At 41.4% G+C, this 21868-nt stretch overlaps 1 protein-coding gene across 1 annotated transcript in view; it reads right to left on the reverse strand.

The window, feature by feature from the left end:
- THSD4 (thrombospondin type 1 domain containing 4) overlaps window positions 1-21868 on the reverse strand; it is a 137388-nt gene that overhangs the window by 97848 nt on the left and 17672 nt on the right. The window contains exon 5 of the mRNA XM_070953348.1: window positions 17957-18056. Within this exon, the coding sequence (XP_070809449.1) occupies window positions 17957-18056 (100 nt within the window). The remainder of the gene's footprint in view (window positions 1-17956; window positions 18057-21868) is intronic.

The raw sequence follows: 21868 nt of genomic DNA on the forward strand, positions 1-21868 counted from the left end.
GCAGGAGACCCTATACATCCCAGACCAGTGATTGTCCAATCTCTTCTTAAAAGTCTTCAGTGATGGAGCATCCACAACTTCTGGAGGCAAGTTGTTCCACTGATTCTCTCCATCAGGAAATCCCTCCTTAGTTCGAGGTTGCTTCTCTCCTTAATTAGTTTCCATTCGTTGCTTCTTGTCCTGCCTTCAGGTGCTTTGGAGGATAGTTTGACGCATTCTTCTCTGTGGTCCATTTATAAGACCCATTGATAATTGTGCATTGTATGAACTTAACTATCTTTTCTTGAAAGCCCTGGTGGCGCAGCAGACTAAAGCACTGTTATTAACATCAGCTGCCTGCAATTACTGCAAGTTCAAATCTCACCAGGCTCAAGGTTGACTCAGCCTTCCATCCTTTCTAAGGTAGGTAAAATGAGGACCCAGATTGTGGGGGCAATAAGCTGACTTTGTATAAATATACAAAAGTATGAAGGCTATTGCTTAACGCATTGTAAGCTGCCCTGAGTCTCCAGAGAAGGGCGGCATATAAATCAAATTTAAAAAAAAAGATAATTCACTTACTCCAAACGGTTGTTACATTAGCTCTGAATTTTCCATCTGAGACATCTTATCTTGCACTCCATTCTTTTGGAAGGCAACACTCACTGTTATGTACATTAATGTTATTGGCAAAGGGGATGGGGTCAACGAATATGATTCTTATTTGTCTTCTAAATACTTCAAAACAGTCTGAATATTCCTTTCTAAAAGGATGTAGATCTGAATCAGCTTGGCAAACGATCAGCTGCATAGTTGAAAGACAGAAGGAGCTTTGATCACCAGATTGCTCCAAAGGGACCTTCTGCGTAGGGCTATCTCAGGGTTTCATAATCCTTCCAAATTTCCTTAGCAACGTTTTTCTTTTCACTTTCTTCTTAAAATAATTGCTCTACAGCATTAACGCTACGCTCAACAGCCTTTGTGTAAACCGAGAAGATGATCCATTTTGAAACTTTGGAGAGAGAGAGAGGGAGGGGGGTTCAGAAGAAGTAGTTTCTTCTGAACCCAAAGGTCCAGAAGAAACTACTGGACCTTTGGGTTCTCCCAAAAGTAAATTTTGAAACATAGGCAGTGTTTCCTTTCCTTCCTTCCTTTTTTCTTTTTTAAATTGACTTTTGGTCTTGGAGAATCTTGGAAGAGGTCGGACGTAGCACTGAAAGGCTGAAATCTAAAGGGTTTTGAAGAGGTGACCAAATCAAAGAGCGGGCAGGTTTTAAAGCAGGTGGGTAATTTTGCTTTGGCTGGAGGTGAGAGAAACATCTTTATGGCTAGGGTGTGAAAAATCATGCACAAATATAGCTGGTCTGGATGGAAGTGCCTTAAATGATAAAGCCATGGGTGGTGACAACCTTCTAGGTGGAAGGTAGATCTGAATCTGGGTCTCTCCAGTCCCAGTCCAACACTTTAAACTAAGCCACTGCAACATCCATTCCTTCTCTTTTGGTGCTGAGATGTCCTGCTGTGGTTTCCTCTCTCCATTCTGCTGTGATCAGACCATGAGGACTGTCAGCATTCCAGCACTGCTCTAAACTTTATCAACCATGAGCCCTTCACAGCAGATTAACTTGGTTCTGATGTTTGGTAAATCTAACCCGAGTGAGAAAATGCAACTGAGTTTTCCCCAAGTGGATCTGGAAGAAAACAACTGTGCTGTGTAGCACAACTGTCCCAGATCAGCCATGAACACATCTCAGCCTTCTCTGTCACCCTGGAAGGGCAGATTGTATCAAACATCAAAGCCGTCCAAGACTTGGGCCCCCAATGATGGTTAATGCGCTCTTGTCTGGAATTCATTTCAGACTTTTTATTTTTTAACACAGCATCTCCATCCCACAGCCAGACCCTGAGAGAGCCACTAACAGCTCAAGCCAAAGCAGATAAAAAGAGAAGATAGTGTTGCAGAGATGTTGTTTGAGAAAGAAAATAGTTTTTTTCCAGAACGACCTGGAATGGGAACACGGCACATCTGAGTATAGTTTTATTTGCTGCACATCCACACATTACATCAGAGTCAAGATAGGGTTTCTTTCTTTTTATTTTGGGGATGCAAGCAGACTTTTGTAGGTAGAGCCCACTTACTTGAATCAAAGCAAGGTTTATACTTGCTTATTTAAAGGTACCAATATCGAATAAGCCACAATTGACCAGTTCACACATGAGATGATTTTGGACACTGTGTTTCCAAGAAAGATATGGACAACTTAGGATAGGTTCAGAGGAGAGCCATAGAAATCCGAGGACAGACAGTGTCAAGACAACTTGAAGACATTTGAGATGTTCAATCTGTAGAAAACAAGACATGATAGCCTTGTTCAAGAACAGAAAGAGAAGTTATAGGGAAGATGTGCAATATCTAATTTCCACAGTTACAGAAACATTGCAGTTACTGGCATATTATTTACTGGTAAGTACGAGAAGAAACTTTCTGGTAGGAAGACCTCTCTAGTAATGGAACCATCTTTGTGGTTCCACATCTCTGGGAGGGTTTCAAGAAGAAGCTGACCAGCCATCTCTCAAGAATTGTTTCGTTGGTTTTCCTACCCCTTGCAGAAGATTGGATGGGATGATCCTTGAGTCCCTTCCAACTCCACAACTCCATCATTCTATGCTAAAGCATGAATCATGGTTTGACAAACTACCATTGGATTCACACGGCCCACTCATCCATAATGTAATGAGTTTTTGGCTTAACCAACTGATGGAGCCCAGATCTTCCAGAAAGTCAGAACCACAGCAGTCTCCTGACAACAGTTCCCAGTTCCAGGGGACCAATTCTCCCGGCGGAAGAGAGGTCTTTTTCTTTGCCATCTGGCAAAATTCCAAGTGGAGACGGGGGGGGGGAAAGGGTGGGAAAAATCTTTGCCAAACTACTATCACCATAAAGAATAATGTACTCACATGTTGCAAGCTATAAATTATGTGGGTTTTTTTTTTTTACAAAGAACAGCTTTCACAAGAGCTGATGTTATCCATTATCCACTCTCCATTGTAAGACTCACACAAACAGAGCCCACAACCTTCAACGGCCCTCTTACTCTTAAATCTAGCAACTTGTTGCTTTGCAGAAAAGTCGGCCTAATGAAAGCCCACTCAGCTATTTCCTGAGCTCTATGGCGAAGAATGTCTAAGGAGATGAAGAGGAACAGACCTAAAAGCAAATGACGCATCTGGAAAGAAGATTTAAAAATTAAATGCGATAGATGGAATGTATAGCTGTGGTTTCAAATTTTCAAAGACATACATACATACATACATACATACATGTTTTCTTCACGACAAACCATTTTCATACCAAATTTATATTTCGTTGATAAAGAAATAAAAGGAGACTACTATAGATCTATTTCAAGCTATTTAGCTCTCATCAGCTAGCCATATCCTTACTCGGATTCGAAGTTGGGCTGCCTGCAATAGAAAAAACACTTAATCTCTCCCCTGGCTCAAGCTGATGAAGGGAGGAGAACTTGTGGCTGAGAGGTTAATACAACTGCCTAATATCCAGGCAGCCCAAGTTCGAATCTGAGTAAGGGTATGGCTAGCTGATGAGAGCTAAATAGCTTGAAATAGATCTATAGCAGTCTCCTTTTATTTCTTTAAGAGAAATAAAGCCTGATGGTTTCCCCTATGCCAATGGGTCTCAAGGTCCCTGCTTCTCCAGGATTCATTGTCTTTCCATTTAGACTGGAGACTAAAACATATGAAGAATGGTTAGAGGAACTGGGCCTGGCTAGTCCAGTGAAGAGAAGGACTAGGGGAGACATGAATGCAGTCTTTCAATATTTGAGGGGCTGCCACAGAGAGGAGGAAGGGGTCAAGCTATTCTCCAAAGCACCTGAAGGCCAGACAAGGAACAATGGATGGAAACTAACCAAGGAGAGATTCAACCTGGAAATTAGGAGAAATTTTCTGACAGTGAGAGCAATCAACCCATGGAACAAAAGTTGCCTTCGGAAGTTGTGGGGGCTTCATCACTTGAGACTTTCAAGAAAAGAGTGGACTGCCATTTGTCAGAAATGGTGTAGGGTCTTCTGCTTGAGCGGGGGGTTGGACTAGATGACCTATAAGGTCCCTTCCAACTCCGTTAATCAATTGAGCAAGTGGATCCCAAATTGCTTTGACTTGTCCTATGGACCAAAATGATCACCAACTAAAGATAACCCGAGATTTCCCCAACTTCATTTGAAATTCTTCTGCCGTTTCAAAAAGCCCCGTAAACCATTCTGATTTGGTTTGAGAAATGCTGGTGAGCGCAATACTTTCCCTCAAACTCCCTTTGAAGAAATATGTGAGGAGAAAAGAATGAAAGTGGGGGGGATCCTAAACACAAAATACCCATCCACCCTATGATTTGGGCATTCAGATCCCACAGACCAGGAAAAGGAATCTATCTTGTGTCGGTTTTTCTCACTTTATGATGCAAACCAGTCCCCCTTTTTTAATGAACCCAAACTCTGAAGACATTTCAAAGCTTTTTCAAAGATTTATGGAAGAAGCCACAGTTAGACATCTTACACATGCCGCCTTTTTTATTCCCTCAACTTTGAGATGGGGATGCCAGGGTTTTGTTTGGTTTGTTACCATGACAACCTATTTATTTTATTTTTTTTAACCCTTCCAGCATTCAGTTGTAAATTTTCTTGAAGAAACCCCATGTTCTACTCTACTCTCTATTGGAAGATTATCTGTCTGTCTGTCTGTCTGTCTGTCTGTTTGCCTATCTATCTAGCTATCCTCATCCATCCATCATTATACATCCATCCATCCATTGTTATATTTCCTTTCTTCCTTTTCTTCCTTCCTCTCTTCTCAAAATATTGTTCTATCATCCATCCATCCATTGTTATATTTCCTTCCTTCCTTTTCTTCCTTCCTCTCTTCTCAAAATATTGTTCTATCATCCATCCATCCATTATCTATCACCTGTTTCTCTTGTCTGTCTGTCTGTCTGTCTGTCTGTCTGTCTGTCTGTCTGTCTATCGTCATATTAAAACCATATCAATACAAAAATAAAAGAACAGACTGAAAACAGAATTAAACCAGATTAAAACCTATAAGTAAAATATCTGACGGACTACAGCCCATTTGCCTCAACCATCTTGACTGACCAAGGATTCATCCTTATCTAAATCAACTCCTTATATATATAAGATTTTATGAGTTGATACTTGGTAATAAATGCCCCAGCTTGTCATAAATCTTTCGGTTGTCCTCGGTCTATTGTTCATTTCCTTCTCTTTCGTCTTCCTTTTCCACAGATCTCAGCCACATTCTGATCTCCGAGATACTTGAAACTCTCAATCAGAGAAAACAGTTATTCTTAATGATTATTTCAGATAACAATTTAAAGCTTTGATCTGCCAGTCTAAAAAAAAAAAAACCCCGCTCACCGCTTTACTTAGCTAAACAGAAGTTATCCAGAATAGCTCAAAGCCAAAAAAATCTAAATAAATCAAGTTGGAAGCACAGGGTAAGCGTCTGCATTTTGTGAGGTTTCTGCAGAGTTGATCATCTTTCTACAAATTTTTCCTCAAAATGGGGGTTAATAAGTTTATTTTTATATATATATATATATATATATATAAAGATTGTTGATGGGTAAGAGAAAGAGACAGGAGAACCAGAACAACTCAAGGATTGTGAAATTTCTCTTTTCAAGCAAACTCTCAACTTAAATGGGATACTTTTTCATGCTGGACAGATTTCACAAAATGTGCTTTTTCCTGGACTAAATTGCTTCCATGCATTTTCGTTATTAGTGCAGGGATCAATTGGCTGGGTTCCTCGAGATTCCAATCCGGATAAAGCTGCTTCCAACTTATCTCCATTTAAACCGTGTTCAAACTATACGTGACCGGCCTGATACCCCACCCATGCTCAGCCCTCAGGTTTAACCATGGTTTAAGAGGGATCCTAATTTGTACCAGGGTTTGTCGCCAAGAGATTTCCCGAAACTAGGATGACTGTTTTTGGATCAAGATGGGGAGGTTAATCAGCCTCTAATCTCCCTTTTTGGCTTTTGGAGACATAAATATCCCCCCTAATGCCGTTTTCTTAAATTCATTTTCTTGCCTGCTAAAGCGATTTGTTTTCTAGGAATTGCTTTGCTCTTTTAAACCAAAGCAAAGGCAGAAAATAAGGGGGGGGGATGCATCAATCGTCAGCTGTACAGCCACTGAAAGCCGCTGGGATGGAATCCAAAGTGGTGATTCACCATTTTGGGTCAAATCCGAAGGCAGCTCATATTAACCGACGGGAAGAAAGTATTTCTGTAAGTATGAAAGTAATAGGGATGCATTCTGAGGTTGGCGTGTGTGAAACATCTCAATCGCAGGTCCTGTTTCTCTAATCATGACACATATATCTGCAAAAAGAAAAAAAAAGAAAGAAAGCTTCCCCTTCTATCAGCTGCCTCTCCGTTCAAGGTTCACCGGTATCCAAGAGGCCTCCATCCATCAGAGCATTAGCTGTGCAGACTGGAACCGAAACGATTTAGACCCCAATTTATCTGAGAATTGACTCGACCAAGTGGCATCTCCCAACAATGCACCATCAGGAGTTTTCTGTTTAATATGCAAGACTTCGTTTGGAGCCGAGGCAGATGTTAATTGCAGCTTCTCTGTGGACCCTTCTGGAGACAGAGGGGGCGGGGGGGGTGTTCAAATGAGCCTGGGATGTTCTAAGGGGGTTTTACTCTGCAAACGTGTTTGCTGCATTCAGCAATGGGAAAAGTGCTAAAAGCTGCCTGGGGGGGGAATTCACCCTAGAATTTTACTAAAAGGCGCAGCAGCTGGAGCCCAAATAGTTACTGAAATGGGAATTGATCTCTACAAGATGATTGTGTATGAATGGCTGATGCAGATTTCAAATGTGCGTTGATGGATTTTACTAACTGATGTCTATTTGGTGTATGTCACTTCCTTATACAGAAGCTTGAAAAAAACCCCACATTTTTTAGTGAGAAGAATTCTCCATGACATTCATCAGAATTGATCTTATTTATGCTGTTTTCTTAGTTATGGAAGACTGCCTCCTTCCTATCTCCCAACCCATCGTAAAAGATCCCACTGGGAAGGGCCACGATTGGTTTGTTGCAGATATCTCATTACCCAACTAGGTAACATTATCAGTGCTAGAAAGTCCACTCCTTCGTAGTACTGATGTTACCTAATTGAAACATCTGCAAGAAAACGAACAAGCTCAGAGCGCACCAAGGACCTCACAGTCCTCCTCCTCTCCTCCTCCCTTCTTCGCCTCCTTTCCTCCTTCTCCACTCCACAAACCCTTCTAGCATTGATGATGTTACCTATCTGGGTAATGAAATGTGTGCAAGAAAACAACCACTCTCGGAGAACATCAAGGACCCTGAGCTACAAATATTCTCTTCTGTTCATATAACGATCCCAGCTTAATTGAACTCAGCCAAGAATGAAGTCTCGAGCTGTGGTTATACACGCACCAAACACTCCTTGTCATGCCTGCCACAACTTGCTTTCGTCAATGGTTGGATCACAGCATTTGCATTTTTGCAAAATTACACCTTTGTTTCCTGGTCTAATTGCAAAGCCAGCAGACTGGAAACATTTGCCTGCCAGGGTTTCTTGCCATAGATATAGATAAAGCTCAGACCTCTGTCACTGGAGCTAGGAAAGAAATAAAGGCAGGATTTTTTTAAAAAAAAACCAAATATATAAATATATTAAAAAAAACCTCCTATACACCCACGCAGGTTTGCACAATTCCATCTGACCACCTGGTTCATCCCAAGGAAGCAAAATTGTCAGCCATTTTTAAGCCATCTCTTTCAACAGGTTCTTGAAAGACAGTAGAGGAAGGAGACAGAAGAATGCAGGGTTTAAGCAAACACAAAGAGACCGTGAAAAGCGCAAATATTGACATGAAAATTCAGCCGATGAATAAGTGGAAGAATTATCCTTGTTGGCAAAAAAAAAAAAAAAATGGGAGAAGTTCCTTCCTTCAACTAGAAGCCAAGATCAACTCTTTCCCTGCTGGATGAGTCGGTTGCCTTCCAGGCATCAATAAATAGTCCAAATATTTTGCATTCTTTCTCTACCCCAACACAATCACAAACACACACCCTCGCCAAGCAGGAGATTTCCAATTCATTACCTCATTACAAGCCAAAGAGGACAAGGATTTCCAAACGTTTTGTTTTAAGGATAGGCTCAAAAATAATTTTGAGGGCAAAGGTAGCCCTCTGGGGATTTGGAAGAGTTGCTGAAGGAAACCTCCCCATGGATTCAGTTTGGCCAGTGGCTAGAAACGTGTCAGATCTGAGTGGGGGGGGGGAGATGTTGTTTTTAGAGCATGTTTGTGATATGGATAGGCACAAGAGGACAAGGAAGCTGGCCAGAAGGAGAACCAAGCTGAAAAGAAGGAGGAATTTCCTGACTGTGAAGAATGAATTGATGGAACATCTTGCCTCCTGGAATGGTGGGTTCTCCATCGCTGGAGGTCTTCAAGAAAAGATTGGATAACCATTTGCCAGATTCCTGCCTTGGGCAGCAGGTTGGATCCAAGATCCATTCTAGCCCTATGATTCTATGATTTTATGATGCTATGATTCTAAGATGCTATGATTCCATGATTTTATGATGCTATGATTCCATGATTTTATCATGCTATGATTCTATGATTCCATGATTCCATGATTTTATCATGCTCTGATTATATGATTCCATGATTTTATCATGCTATGATTCTATACTATGGTTCCATGATTCCATGATTTTGATGCTATACTATGATTCTATGATTCCATGATTTTATCATGCTATGATCCATGATTCCATTATTTTATCATGCTATGATTCTATGATATTATGGTTCCATGATTCCATTTTTTGATGCTATGATGCTACGATTCTATGACAAAAAGTGAGAACCAAAGCCAGCAGGGAACCAAGAAGATAATCCCAGAGCCAGATGCAAAGAATAGCACAAATAGATTGAATTCTTATTAAAAAGAAAATGGTGCATGACCTGACGTTCAAGAAAGATCTACAGACTCCTAGAAAGGCCACCTCTAGTTTGCCTTCAAGATTAACCTTACCGAGGAATCTTTCGCTATCCATCTCATTTTGTAGGAAATAGCCCCAGTAACCATAACACCACTAAAACATAAGCTAAACAACCAAAATGCAGAAGAATAAATAAGGAAAGGAGTTTATTCGAAGGGTAGTTGTGCTTATCTCTTATGGTAGCCCACCCACTATTTGTTTTACTGAGAACCTACATCCTGATTAAAAAAGAGAGAAGATTCCCCCCATCTCTCTCTCCCTCCCCCTCCCTCCCTCCCTCTATCAACAATCTGCAATTTTAGGGATAGAATTTTATCCATGGTTTAATCCATGGTTTATCTCTCATCCTGGGTTTACTCTGTGGGATATTTCACCTCCGTTTGCAAATCCTGCTCAAGACTAGACTCAAGCCAACCTTAAGGATGATGATTTATCTAAATTCCTTGACCGCCCAACTCCAATACATCTTGAAGGTTAATCAAAGAGATGAGTTTGATATCAATAGAAGAGAGTATTTGTAGCTCAGGGTTCAACTCTGGGGTCCTTAGTGCTCCCTGATCTTGGATGTTGTTGTTTTTTTTTTACAGAGATTTCATTACCCAAGTAGGTAACCTCATCAGTGCTAGAAAGGGCTGGCTTGCTCTCTGTTTATATACGAGTGGCTTGATGATCATTATCAGCACTGATGATGTTCCCTAGTTGGGTCATGAAATGTCTGCAAGAAAACCACAAAGCTCAGAGACCACCAAGGACTCCACAATCCTTCCTCCTCTTCCTCTTCCTTCTCCTCCTCCTCTCCACAAACCGCACTCCCTTCTAGCACTGATGATGTTCTCTAGTTGGGTCATGAAATGTCTGCAAGAAAACTATAAAGCTCAGAGACCACCAAGAACCCCACAGATGTATCTGAGAAGAGCAAGTCCCCAAGATGAAGAGATATAAAGACACCCTCGAAGACAGCCACGTTGAGGATAGACTGGAACAGTAAATGGGAAGACCGAAGGCAATAATGAAAAGGAAAAGAAACAAACCAAAGCGAGAGATTTAAACACACATTTTGGCTCCAGAGCTGGGTTTTTTGTTTTTGAGCGAGAACACTGAAGAGTGTGAAAGCCACCAGAGAACCCAAGAGCAGATCTGTTCCGATGGTGGAATTCACAAAGAATGCATTCAAGTCTTTTTGCGAGCTAAAATTTTCTGAACAGATGGATCGTGCATTGATGGCCCAAGACCAAGGCCGTTCAGAATGAGCTAACAGGAGCTGCGCTCTGCATATTCAATCATCCCAGGAAGACCGTTTTTGAGAGTTTCTTGATCCAAGACAGAAATCAGAAAAAGTCTATTCCCTCCCCTTTGCAAAAAGAAAAAAGAAAAGAAAAGAAAAGAAAAGAAAAGAAAAGAAAGCCAAGTTGTGAATTGCTGAAAGTCAAAATAATTTCATATTATAGTTTTGGTGGGATAAACCCAGCTGGCTTATAAAAAGAAGAAAACACAGCAACTGCTCCAGAACAACATGGCAGAAGGCTCCAAGACCCCCTCCCCCTACACACACCCCAACCCCATCCATGGGTAAGGTTTTGCACATCCCCACAGATCAGTGAAAACATCTGGAGAATAGACCCAAAGAGAAACCCAAGTTCAATTGTTGTTTTACCATATGTCAGCAGGAACGCCGGGGAATTCTTAACAAGGAAGCGATTAAACTGAAGGCGATCGACATATGTTCTATACTTAGGACTGGATTCCTGAATTCTTTTAAATAGGATTCTGCAGAGCCAGAAAAAGTAATAATACTATACTACTCATAAAAATGCACAAATGTTTTATTACTCAGCAATGAGTGTCCTTGCTCTGAACTGACTTTGTTTGCCAGCAGCTGCAGCTCAATTGATAGAATCATAGGGCTGGGGTGGACCTTGGAGGTCTTGTAGTCCAGGGGTCTCCAACCTTGGCAACTTTAAGACTTGTGGACTTCAACTCCCAGAATTCCTCAGCCAGCAAAGCTGGGAGTTCTAGGAATTCTGGGAGTTGAAGTCCACAAGTCTTAAAGTTGCCAAGGTTGGAGACCCCTGTTCTAGTCCACCCCCTGATCAAGGGAGGAGCTTCTATCCAAAAAAGTGTTTGACTTAATAAAACAATTCAAAGCAGGGAGTTTGACTTAACTCCTGGGCCATCTGATTTAGATGGATAACTCTGAAGTTGCAGGGAGCTGAGCATTTCAGAAAATAAAGTATTGAATGTTCAAATCAACTTAAAATTTATACCAAAGAGAAATTTAACCTAGAATTAAGAGGGGGACAATAAGAACAATTAATCAGTGGAATAGCTTGCCTTCAGAAGTTGCTCCATCACTGGAGGTTTTTAAGAAGACACTGGGCAGCCATTTGTCCAGAGTATTATAGGGTCTCCTGCTTGAGCAGGGGGTTGGACTCCCTCCAAGGTCCCTTCCAGCTCTCTTATTCTGTATTCTGCACTTGAGATGAAGGATGAGAAGCTCCCCAAAGAGGAGATGCAATTATCCTCAGTAGCATCACCCAGCTGAACCCAGGAGGGTGAAACAGAAGATCAGGCAAAAGGGAGATCACGTTTCATGGAGGAAGGAGAGAAAGAATGTTCCCAGGATATCCATCTTGCTTCATTTCGCCCTCACGACACCCAAAACATTGCCCTGCTGATCTTCTACCTTCAATGAATCCCCTGTTTGACACCAAACATCGACCCTAGCTTGATTCCAATAACAGCCAGTTGTTTGAAAGATGAAGTTTCAGGCCAAAGGGAAGCGAAGTCCTAGAAAGTATTTTCCCATGTTAGACGTTTAAGTGAGGAAATTGGTTTGTGACAATCCAGGATGGAAAACAGTAGGACATCAACTGTGTTGGGGGGTTTTGCCGGACCTTGAAGCAGGAGGCTCTCAAAAAGCCATTTCCAATGAACCAACGAAGCCTTAAAACCCAGCTCTTTGTCTTTATTTTGATGAAGCGATTTGATCGGCAACAGAGGTACGCCAGTAAATCTTGGGAGCCGAACACAATCCGAGTTAAATACCTTCTTAGAGGCAGGTGATCCCTTGTCCCTTAACCTCACTTTGTTGTGACGCAGCTTTTCACAGGGAGCCATTAATGGACTTTTCATACATATGTTAATGTCTTTGGGGAAGAAAACTCCTTGTTTTGTTTTTTTTTTCTCCCATTCGCCTCAATCCGATTGCTGTAACAAAACCCGGGTTTTATTATAAACTCCCCAAACTATTTAGACAGCAGCTTCACGTCCTCAGATACAAATTGTGTGAAATTTCCTCCGCCCTGAATGTGGTATTCATTGGCATTGACCTGTAAGCATTCCACCCCCCCCCCCCCCAAATTCTGGCTTCTACTGAAATCCGGATAATTTCCCTTCGGTCAAGATTATGGAAGGTTGAGAGTTCACCTCTAAGCTAAAATAGCAGGAAACAAAAACTCCTTTTCTGAAAGGGAAGATCAGCCAAGGTTTGTTTACAGGATGAAAAAGCCGGCTTTTTAAAAACCAGCAAACTGAGGGGTGCAGAGGTGGAGAACTCATAAAAAAAATCAGTATTAAGTCCGTCCTATAAAAGAGATCTGAATAAACAAGAATTTGGCCCAAAGATGTGGAGGGTTCTTTTATTTAAACGTTACTTTATGAAAAGCCTAGCGTTTCACCCATATTGTGAGACGTGATCAAAATAGTCTTTTGTAGACTGAAACGGGATACAGCCTCGTCATGATCAACATCATAAAGTTTTTCATAAAGTGTCCGACTTTATTTGCTCAAGTTAATCTAATATATCTTGATTGAGATTCAATTCAGATGGAACACATTTTATGGGATACTGATTAAAAAAAGAAAAAAAAACCTTTTTGGCTGCCAAAGGACAAAAAGAGGAGATTGAGGGACCTTCTTAAATCATGACTGCTCTCCACAAGATCCCAGATGTGGAGAAAGCACAATTCCAGATTATCCTCGTGTTTAAATCATTCGACATTCATTTTTCCTGGATGCTTATATCCATAAGCTTCTTGAGCTGTTTGCCTTCATCCAAAAGAATCCTCCTGGCCTCTTCTGGGTCCTTCTGCTAGAATTTGCAAAGGCATACCCATAGAATTTAAGAAAGAAATTAAAAGACGCTTGCTCCTGGGGAGGAAAGCTATGGCAAATCTAGACAGCATACTAAAAAGCAGAGACATCACCCTGCCAACAAAAGTGCGTATAGTCAAGGCGATGGTTTTCCCAGTTGCAATGTATGGCTGTGAAAGTTGGACCATAAGAAAGGCTGAGCGCCAAAGAAGTGAGGCCTTTGAACTCTGGTGCTGGAGAAGACTCCTGCGAGTCCCTTGGACTGCAAGGCAATCCAACCGGTCAGTCCTAGAGGAGATCAACCCTGACTGCTCTTTAGAAGGCCAGATCCTGAAGATGAAACTCAAATCCTTTGGCCACCTAATGAGAAGGAAGGACTCCCTGGAGAAGAGCCTAATGCTGGGAACGATGGAGGGCAAAAGAAGAAGAAGGGGACGGCAGAGAACGAGGTGGCTGGATGGAGTCACTGAAGCAGTCGGTGTGAGCCTAAATGGACTCCGGGGGATGGTAGAGGACAGGAAGGCCTGGAGAAACATTGTCCATGGGGTCGCAATACGTCAGACACAACTTCGCAACTAACAACAACAACTCATAGAAACCTATGGAGGATTTCTTTCGCGTACCTAGTACAAATTGCAGACAAATTCCTCCATCATCCCTTCTCAACCCACAGATTTCTCACCAGGAGAACTTCTGTGCCTCAATTGTCTCTGGATTTGCTTACAAGCCACATGCATTACCAAGAAGTAGCAAAAACGAGGAGCCCCCTCCCCAAGTGCGTTCGATTAATTTCATAAAAGCATGACATCAGGCTTCGTTTCTTTCATGCCTGCTTCAGGGCACCTTTGAAAGTTTCATCCCTCCCTTCACACAGACGTATAAATCACTTTGGGAGATTAATGATAATTGACTGCATTAATGCAAGGCTGTCTACCTTTTTGTGTCCACGAGTTCAACCAGCCAGGTTTCCTTCGAACGACTCTCACCAGAGAAGAAAGAAGGGCTATTGTGCTGAGAAAGGCAGCAAACGCGTTGACAGGTGGTTGAACCCTTGGATTATCGACGCTTAAGGTACTTTACGGTGACATTTCTCAGGACCTTCTCCTGAAGCTGAGGGATCTCGCCAAATAGAGCTCTTTTCTCCTCCGTTCCTTTTGTTGGTGCCATTATCGGATGTGTTGACAGAAAAAAGGCGCGTGCAGTGAAAGCATGAAGGGGGGCCTGAAAAATTGACACCCAAACAGATGTTGCGACAAGGTTTTGTGGCATCTGAAACTCGACCATTTAGACTCTTGTCCAAAGCCATGCCTATCTGATGCAGGAAGAGAAAATAAACCCTCAGACAGATGGTTGTCCAGTTTCTGCTGGAAGACTTCCAATGGAGACGAGTCCGCCATTTCTCAAATTTGCCCCCCCAAAAAATGAAGAAATGAAATTTGACTCTACTAGAAAAAACAATTATTACCAACCTGCCTTCCATTGAGGACCTGTATACTGCACAAGTCAAAAAAGAGAGCTGTGAAAATATCTACAGACCCCTCACATCCTGGACATAAACAGTTTCAAATCCTACCTTCAAAATGATGCTATAGAGCACTGCACACCAGAACAACTAGACACAAGAACATTTTTTTCCCAAACACCATCACTCTGCTAAACAAATAATTCCCTCAACACCGTCAAACTATTCACTGAGTCTGCCTTACTATTAATCTTCACTTCGTTCCCCTCACCCATCTCCTCCCACTTATGACTGTATGACTGTAACCTTGTTGCTGGTATCCTTACGATTTATATTGACTGTTTCCTAATATGATTTGATTGCTTATTTGTTCCCTCTGACTATCATTAAGTGTTGTACCTTATGATTCTTGATGAACGTATCTTTTATTTTATATACTCCGAGAGCATATGCACCAAGACAAATTCCTTGTGTGTCCAATCACCCTCGGCCAATAAAGAATTCTATTCTATTCTATCGCCTCCATGTTTGTCAAATTTAGCACACAATTGAGGAGAAATTTGGTGTGATAAATACCCTTATGCAGTGGTGGGATTCAAGTAATTTAACAACTGGTTCTTTTGACTTAATGATTTCTTCCAACAACTAGTTTGCCAAACTGCTCAGAAAGTTAACAACCGGTTCTCCCGAAGTGGTGCAAACTGGCTGAATCCCACCACTGCCCTTATGATGGAAATACTGTATTCACAATAACCCAAAGTCACATTTTACCCTTTTGACTTTACTGAAATTTAGTGTTTAAATTGTTCTTAATTGTCCTTAAATCCTTAATCTGTATGGTTGGACGAGAAGACCTCCAAGGCCCCTTCCAATTCTGTTATTCTATTTCTATTTCCTATTCCATAGGGCTCCCCATGAATGTATTGGGGTTCTTAACCATTTGGAGAGCAATAAAATATCTCAAATTTGTATGCTTGAATGCATGTCAAAAATTCCCTAAATTTTCTTGGTCGAAGAATTGCTTTTAGGTTTTTGGATATCTTGCTGAGGAGGAACCATACTTCAAAACATAATGGGTTAGAAATTCGACTGGATGAATTTAATGAGAAATAAATATGGCTAATGGGATTAGTTTTCATTGGATTTAACATTCTTCTCTTCTATCACAATAAAATTGCAATATAAGACAAACTTTTGGCAGTCCTTCAGGAACCCGCCAAAGGCGTCTCAAGTTGTCTTCTTCTGTTTCATAGTTGTTGACAATATTTGGAATATGAGAGCTTGTAGGCCCATGATTTCTGAAGGCATGGCATAACTGGACTTCAACGTTATTTATGACATTATTTCAATTTATAGCCTGAATAAGAATAACCCTGAATTGGCTCGTATGCAATGGTGAAAGGAAAACAGTTTTGAATCTACCTTTTGATGAAACTTTCTGAATGGCTTCCCTTATTTATTTTGCTGAAATGCCTTGTTCATCATCAAACTCCAAGGAAAATTAGGAAAGAGGATAGGAAAGGAAAGGAAACAGTTCTGGTAAGTAAATTATATGGCTTTAAAATTCATTTCCATGTTATGTTAGTGCATACAGGGCACATATTCAAAATGACAGCCCTGGGAATAAATGCCGACTGAGGTTGTAAGCTCTAAATTTTGTGCTGAGCTGGGCCTGTTCCACCTATAAATTTAAAAAATGCCCAATTTTGGGGTATTTTTAAAGGAAAAGTTCCAAAGGTGTTTTTCTGACTGGTTTTCACCCAGCTCACAGTTCATAGTTTTCTTCCAGATTAAACTCCGCAATTCCATATCATGCTTGCATCCAAAAATGCATATTATTATTTTAATTATTATTTAATTGGATGAATTATTATTATTTATTTATAATCAGATCAGCTCTCGACAGCAGGAATTCACCTTACTTGCAATTCCCCAAATGCCAAAGCAGACACAAGGAATGCTTTTACAGGTAGACATTTTCACCAGCTTTCGAAGGAAAACCTCAGCTCGGTTCCTGAGGGAAATGCAATGAAAACAATTCTATGAGGTCTCCTCAGAGGCTGGGGGTTGACACTTCCTCATGCTTGGTCCCACCTTCTAAATTTCCTCCTCCTCCTATTCCACAGTCATATCAAGGAGCAGGTAGCAGTCACAATCTGCAGTGGCTGCTCAGGGTTCTTAAATTCATGTTCTTCGCCATAAAAAGAATCATTCCCAAAGAAAAGTGAATTCTGAGTCCAGGAAGCAACTGAAGGAAGAGCTATTGGAAAGGAGAAGGTCAAGAGAAGCAACTCTGCAGAAGTGCCCTTTCTCACAACAATCAGCAGCAACAAAGATGACTAGGGAGCTGGAGGCTGAAACGAAGGATGAACGGTTGAGGGAACTGGGTATGTCAAGTCTGATGAAGAGAAGGACTAGAGCAGAGGTGGGTTTCAGCAGGTTCTGACCAGTTCTGAAGAACCGGTAGTGGAAATTTTGAGTAGTTCGGAGAACTGGTAAATACCACCTCTGACTGGCCCCACCACCATTTATTCTCTGTCTCCCGAGTCCCAGATGATCGGGAGGAAATGTGGATTTTACAGTAACCTTCCCTTGGAGTGGGGAGGGAATGGGGATTTTACAGTATTCTTCCCCTGCCATATCCACCAAGCCACGCCACGCCCACCAAGCCATGCCCACAGAACCAGTAGTAAAAATTTTTGAATCCCACCACTGGACTAGAGGTAACATGATAGCAGTGTTCCAATATTGGAGGGGCTGCCACAGAGAAGAGGAGGGGGGCAACGTATTTTCCAAACCACCAGAAGGCAGCACAAGAAGCAATAGATGGAAACTGATCAAGGAGAGAAGCAACCTAGAACTAAGGAGAAACTTCCTGACAATGAGAACAATTAATGAATGGAATAACCTCGTAGGTTGTGGGGGCTCCATCCCTGGAGGTTTTTAAGAAGAGACTGGACAGCCACTTGTCTAAAATGGTATGCTTAAGCAGGGGGTTGGACTAGAAGACCTCCAAGGTCCCTTCCATCTCTGTTCTTCTGTTATTCAAACAACCCTATGCCATTTGGGCATTTACAAAACTGTGGCCAAGAATGACCCGGTTCAACCATGACAGATAAGGTCCATTTATAAGAAGGTCCTCATTTCAATTTTCACCCAACAATGTTCTGCAACATGAAGATACTCCCAGTTGATAGAGAATAAGTTGGAAGATGAAATAATTAAATATTCCTATCCATCACTACCATCCACAATGAATGACATCACAAAAAGTGAAGGAGGTTGGACGCATGTTTTTGACCAAACCAGAGGTGTGTCTTCTTACCTTCAGCAAATGGCTCCCACTCGTAGAAACGGCCCATAAATGGTTTGTTGTTGTACGATGCGCACTGTACCTCTCTGATGTTTCTGTTCTCAAGGCAGGCCTGTTAAATAAATTGTGGGAAAGATACGTTAACCACATTATTTAGAAGGACCAGGTCGCTCATCTGGTTTAAAAATTTAAAATAATCCAACAGAAAATCCTAAATTATCTTCCATTTGCCGTGAATGAACCACCCAGGAATTGAAGGTGTGAATGAATTCCATTTCAATCAGGACACTTTTTTAAAACATCGGTTAAATGCTCAGCCTTCCTAACTATGATTAGTTTTACATCCATTAAGGGAGCAGCCTTTTCCAGATTCTCCAAAGCCAATAGTGTCCCAAAGGTGCTTTTTCAGCAGCCAACTGGACTTTGTTTTTTTCTTTGAAGACGTTTCACTTCTCATCCAAGAAGCTTCTTCAGCTCTGACTGGAGGGTGGGGAATGGTTTATACTCCTTGCAGACAGCTGGTCTTCCTTTGCATCCTTTTGGAGGGTTGTTGAAGCACTTGGAGGTTCACCAGTGTCCTCAGGATCACCTGAGTGGTGCTCCTGGTTCCTGCAGCCTGCAATTTTTCCTCTGGAAATCCATTCCTCCTCCCACACCATTCCAAGGGTGTTCATCCCAAATTGCACAGCTAAAACTCAGTTGAGATTCTCAGTCATCCAGGTCCTGGTTATCCCAAAGGTGCTTATTTTTCAGGAAGCAACTCTGAAAAAACACCTTTGGGACAGCCATGGCCTGGATGACTGAGAATCTCTACAGATTTAAAGCCAATAATGAAACATGAATGGAATAAAATAGAATCAATTTGGAAAACGGACCAAAGAAAAAATTATCTATCCTTGTTTATCCTGGAGCCCTACTGATAGCATAATGGAGAAGCAATGACCTTGTTAGATTAGTTGATCATCTCTGAGAAACTCCTAAGCCCCGGGGCCACAGTTATTTTGAGCAAATTCTTTCAGTAAAGTCACATGCTTGGCTATTTCTCCAGCTACAGCCACACTTTCATAAAATAGGCTTTTTAAAAACCCATCCAAATATCCCTTGTCTCTGAGTCGTATTTATAGAAAACGTATGTAATGCATGAGACACTTGGTTCAAAGAGAAACCAGTGAAACGTTATTTCCATTGGACAAAATCCGGCTGAAAGGCTGAAGGCTTTCACTTACTGAGGAGTAACTTTCTGGCTCCTCTGCTAATTGCATCAGACAAAGCTGTAATATTACTACGACGATGACTACTACCAATATGGATATAAATATATGAAGACAGCAGAATAGGGGAGAAAGAATTGGAGAAAATGAAAGTCAACACCAACTAAAGAATTGACAGCTGTGATTTCACATTGCTCTGTATAATAATAACACAAATACAAGCACACACATATTCTACTAAAAAGAAGAGGTGGTTTTGAGCTGAGGGCTCCTACAATTTCTCAGAATTCAGTGTCACCCCATCATGGAGAAATAAAATCTGGAAGAAGCACCGTGAGTTTGGGAAGAAATCTAAGCAGGATGAGATCTTGTTAATCCTTGAATTTCCATTTTAGGGAATTCCAGGGCTATAAGATAAAGTGGCAAGCTAAAAATAAGGCAATGTTCAATCATTTCTGCTCTGTCACCAAGAAAATAAATGGATGCACCTACATGGAGCTTAGGAGTTGAGTTGAACTCCAAAAAAAGCATAAGAAAAGTCTTTAAAATGAGTACATTATGGATCAACCAGGAAATTCCAAATAAAAACTCTACATTCAAAGATTGTACAACAGCTTCTGCCAATCCTTCTGCTCTCAACAAAACAAATATTCTTCTAAAGTTGACTGTCTGAGCACACACCTTTTCCAAACACTGAACCGCAAAGAGAAACGGCACAAAATCGGAATGTGGCTTCCTAAAACCTCCATGCAATTAAACCAACATATAGATTTTCCTATGAGACGTTTCTTTAAATGGTGGGCGTGGCAGGGGAAGGATACTGTAAAATCTCCATTTCCTCCCGATCAGCTGGGCCTCGGGAGGCAGAGAATAGATGGGGGCTGGGCCAGTCAGAATTTTTACTACCGGTTCTCCAAACTACTCAAAATTTCCGCTACCGGTTCTCCAGAATTGGTCAGAACCTGCTGAAACCCACCTCTGCTCCACACCAATTTGGACCACTCAGGTGACCCTTAGAACACAGAAAAACCTCCAAGTAGCCTCAAGGACTCTCTCTAAAAGGATGCAAATGACCAGCTGTCTGCAAGGAGTATAAATCCTTCCATTCCTCATCCTCCTCCAGTCAGAGCGGAAGAAGCTTCTTGGGTGAGAAGCAAAACGTCTTCAAAGAAAAACAACGAAGTCCAGTTGCCTCTTGAAAAAAAGCATCTTTGGGACAACCGTGACCTGGAGGACGGAGAATCTCCACAGACTCAGCCCAGATATTATATGTGAGAAGGTGAAGACAGTCCCACGTCTATTTGCATTTGGTTTGTCCCATTTTGGGTTCTCAAGTTTATTGTTTTTATCCAGCGAGGAAATGAATGAACAATCCTAACGCCCATTGAAGATTGTTCTGGAACTCAAACAGCAACCGAGCCTTCTATGTGCCACGATGAATTTTTTCCCCCTGCAGGGACACATCTTCACATCTGGCAAGCAACAACATTTCCATCTATTTTTGCAGCTCTTTCTAGATACTTTTATTTGCTTTAATTATTCCATCCCCTTCCAGTTGAGCATCCCACTGAGTCCCATTTATCAACTGGTGACTGATCAGACGGCTCTTGCCCTGCGCCCGAATACAACTTCAAGTGTTTCTTAAACAATGGACAATTAATCTTCATTTAAAATTTTTTTAAAAAAACCCCATCACCCTTCCAGAAAGCCCCGGTCTTTAAATGTGTTTTCAGAAGCATGTAAACGAAAACCGTCTAAGCTGAAACTGTATATGATCCAACGTGTCACTCATGAAAAATGAGTTCTACTCTGCATGAAAAAAACATTAAAACTATAACCGCAAGGAAATGACCTAATGGAGAAAAGCAGATCGAGTTAATTTGTTATTAATTAACTGCCCCAACCAGAATCCAAGGGGTGGGGGAGGGACCCAACACTACAATTCCAATTAAGAGAAACCCCCCACCCCCGATAAATTATATTAACCACAGAGAATGTTCCAAATAAAAGAAAAACTTGGTGTTCTCTCCATGCTAGCAGGAGCCCTTAAAATATTTCGGCTAATAAATTAAATTACTGCCTAAATGTATGTTCTGGGAGATCATGCAGAAGGTGGAAAAACACAGTAGATTTTCCAGGGTCCGGGGCAAGCCCACCTCCTTCTCTTTTTATGATTTGGTGTTTAAACTATTCATCTAGGGCACAGTGAGGTCATGACCCCCAACTGGGTAGCAGCTGAATCGAGGATGGGTTGCCCCATAACTATTTTCTTAAAGATGTTTTTAATAAAGAAGAAGAGGGCTGGGGAAATGGAGGCCGAAAGGAGCTGTGTTCACTTGGAAAAAATGAAATAAAATAAAAAAAAAACAAAGATGAGGAACGTTGTAATGCTCTGGATAAATATTCAGATAGAAAATCTGTATATTGCACAGGTCAGAAGAAGGGGTTGAGAAGATATCTGTAGATCCCTCACATCCTGGACATAAGCTATTTCAGCTCCTGCCCTCAGGATGGCGCTATAGAGCATCATGTGACAAAACAACTAGAGACAGGGACAGTTTTTTCCCTCGTGCCATCACTCTGCTGAACACCTAATTCTCACCGTACTGTCTGAGGTCTATGTAAATTTACCCAGATAATATAGCTGTAGTATTATTCTTATTGGAGTATCAATCTTATTGGCCCATAAAGAATTCTGTTCTGTTCTGTTCTG

Source organism: Pituophis catenifer, unplaced genomic scaffold (genome assembly GCF_029215685.1).
Source record: "Pituophis catenifer annectens isolate HBS135680 unplaced genomic scaffold, rPitCat1.0.hap2 SCAF_14, whole genome shotgun sequence".
Classification (NCBI taxonomy): Eukaryota; Metazoa; Chordata; class Lepidosauria; order Squamata; family Colubridae; genus Pituophis; species Pituophis catenifer.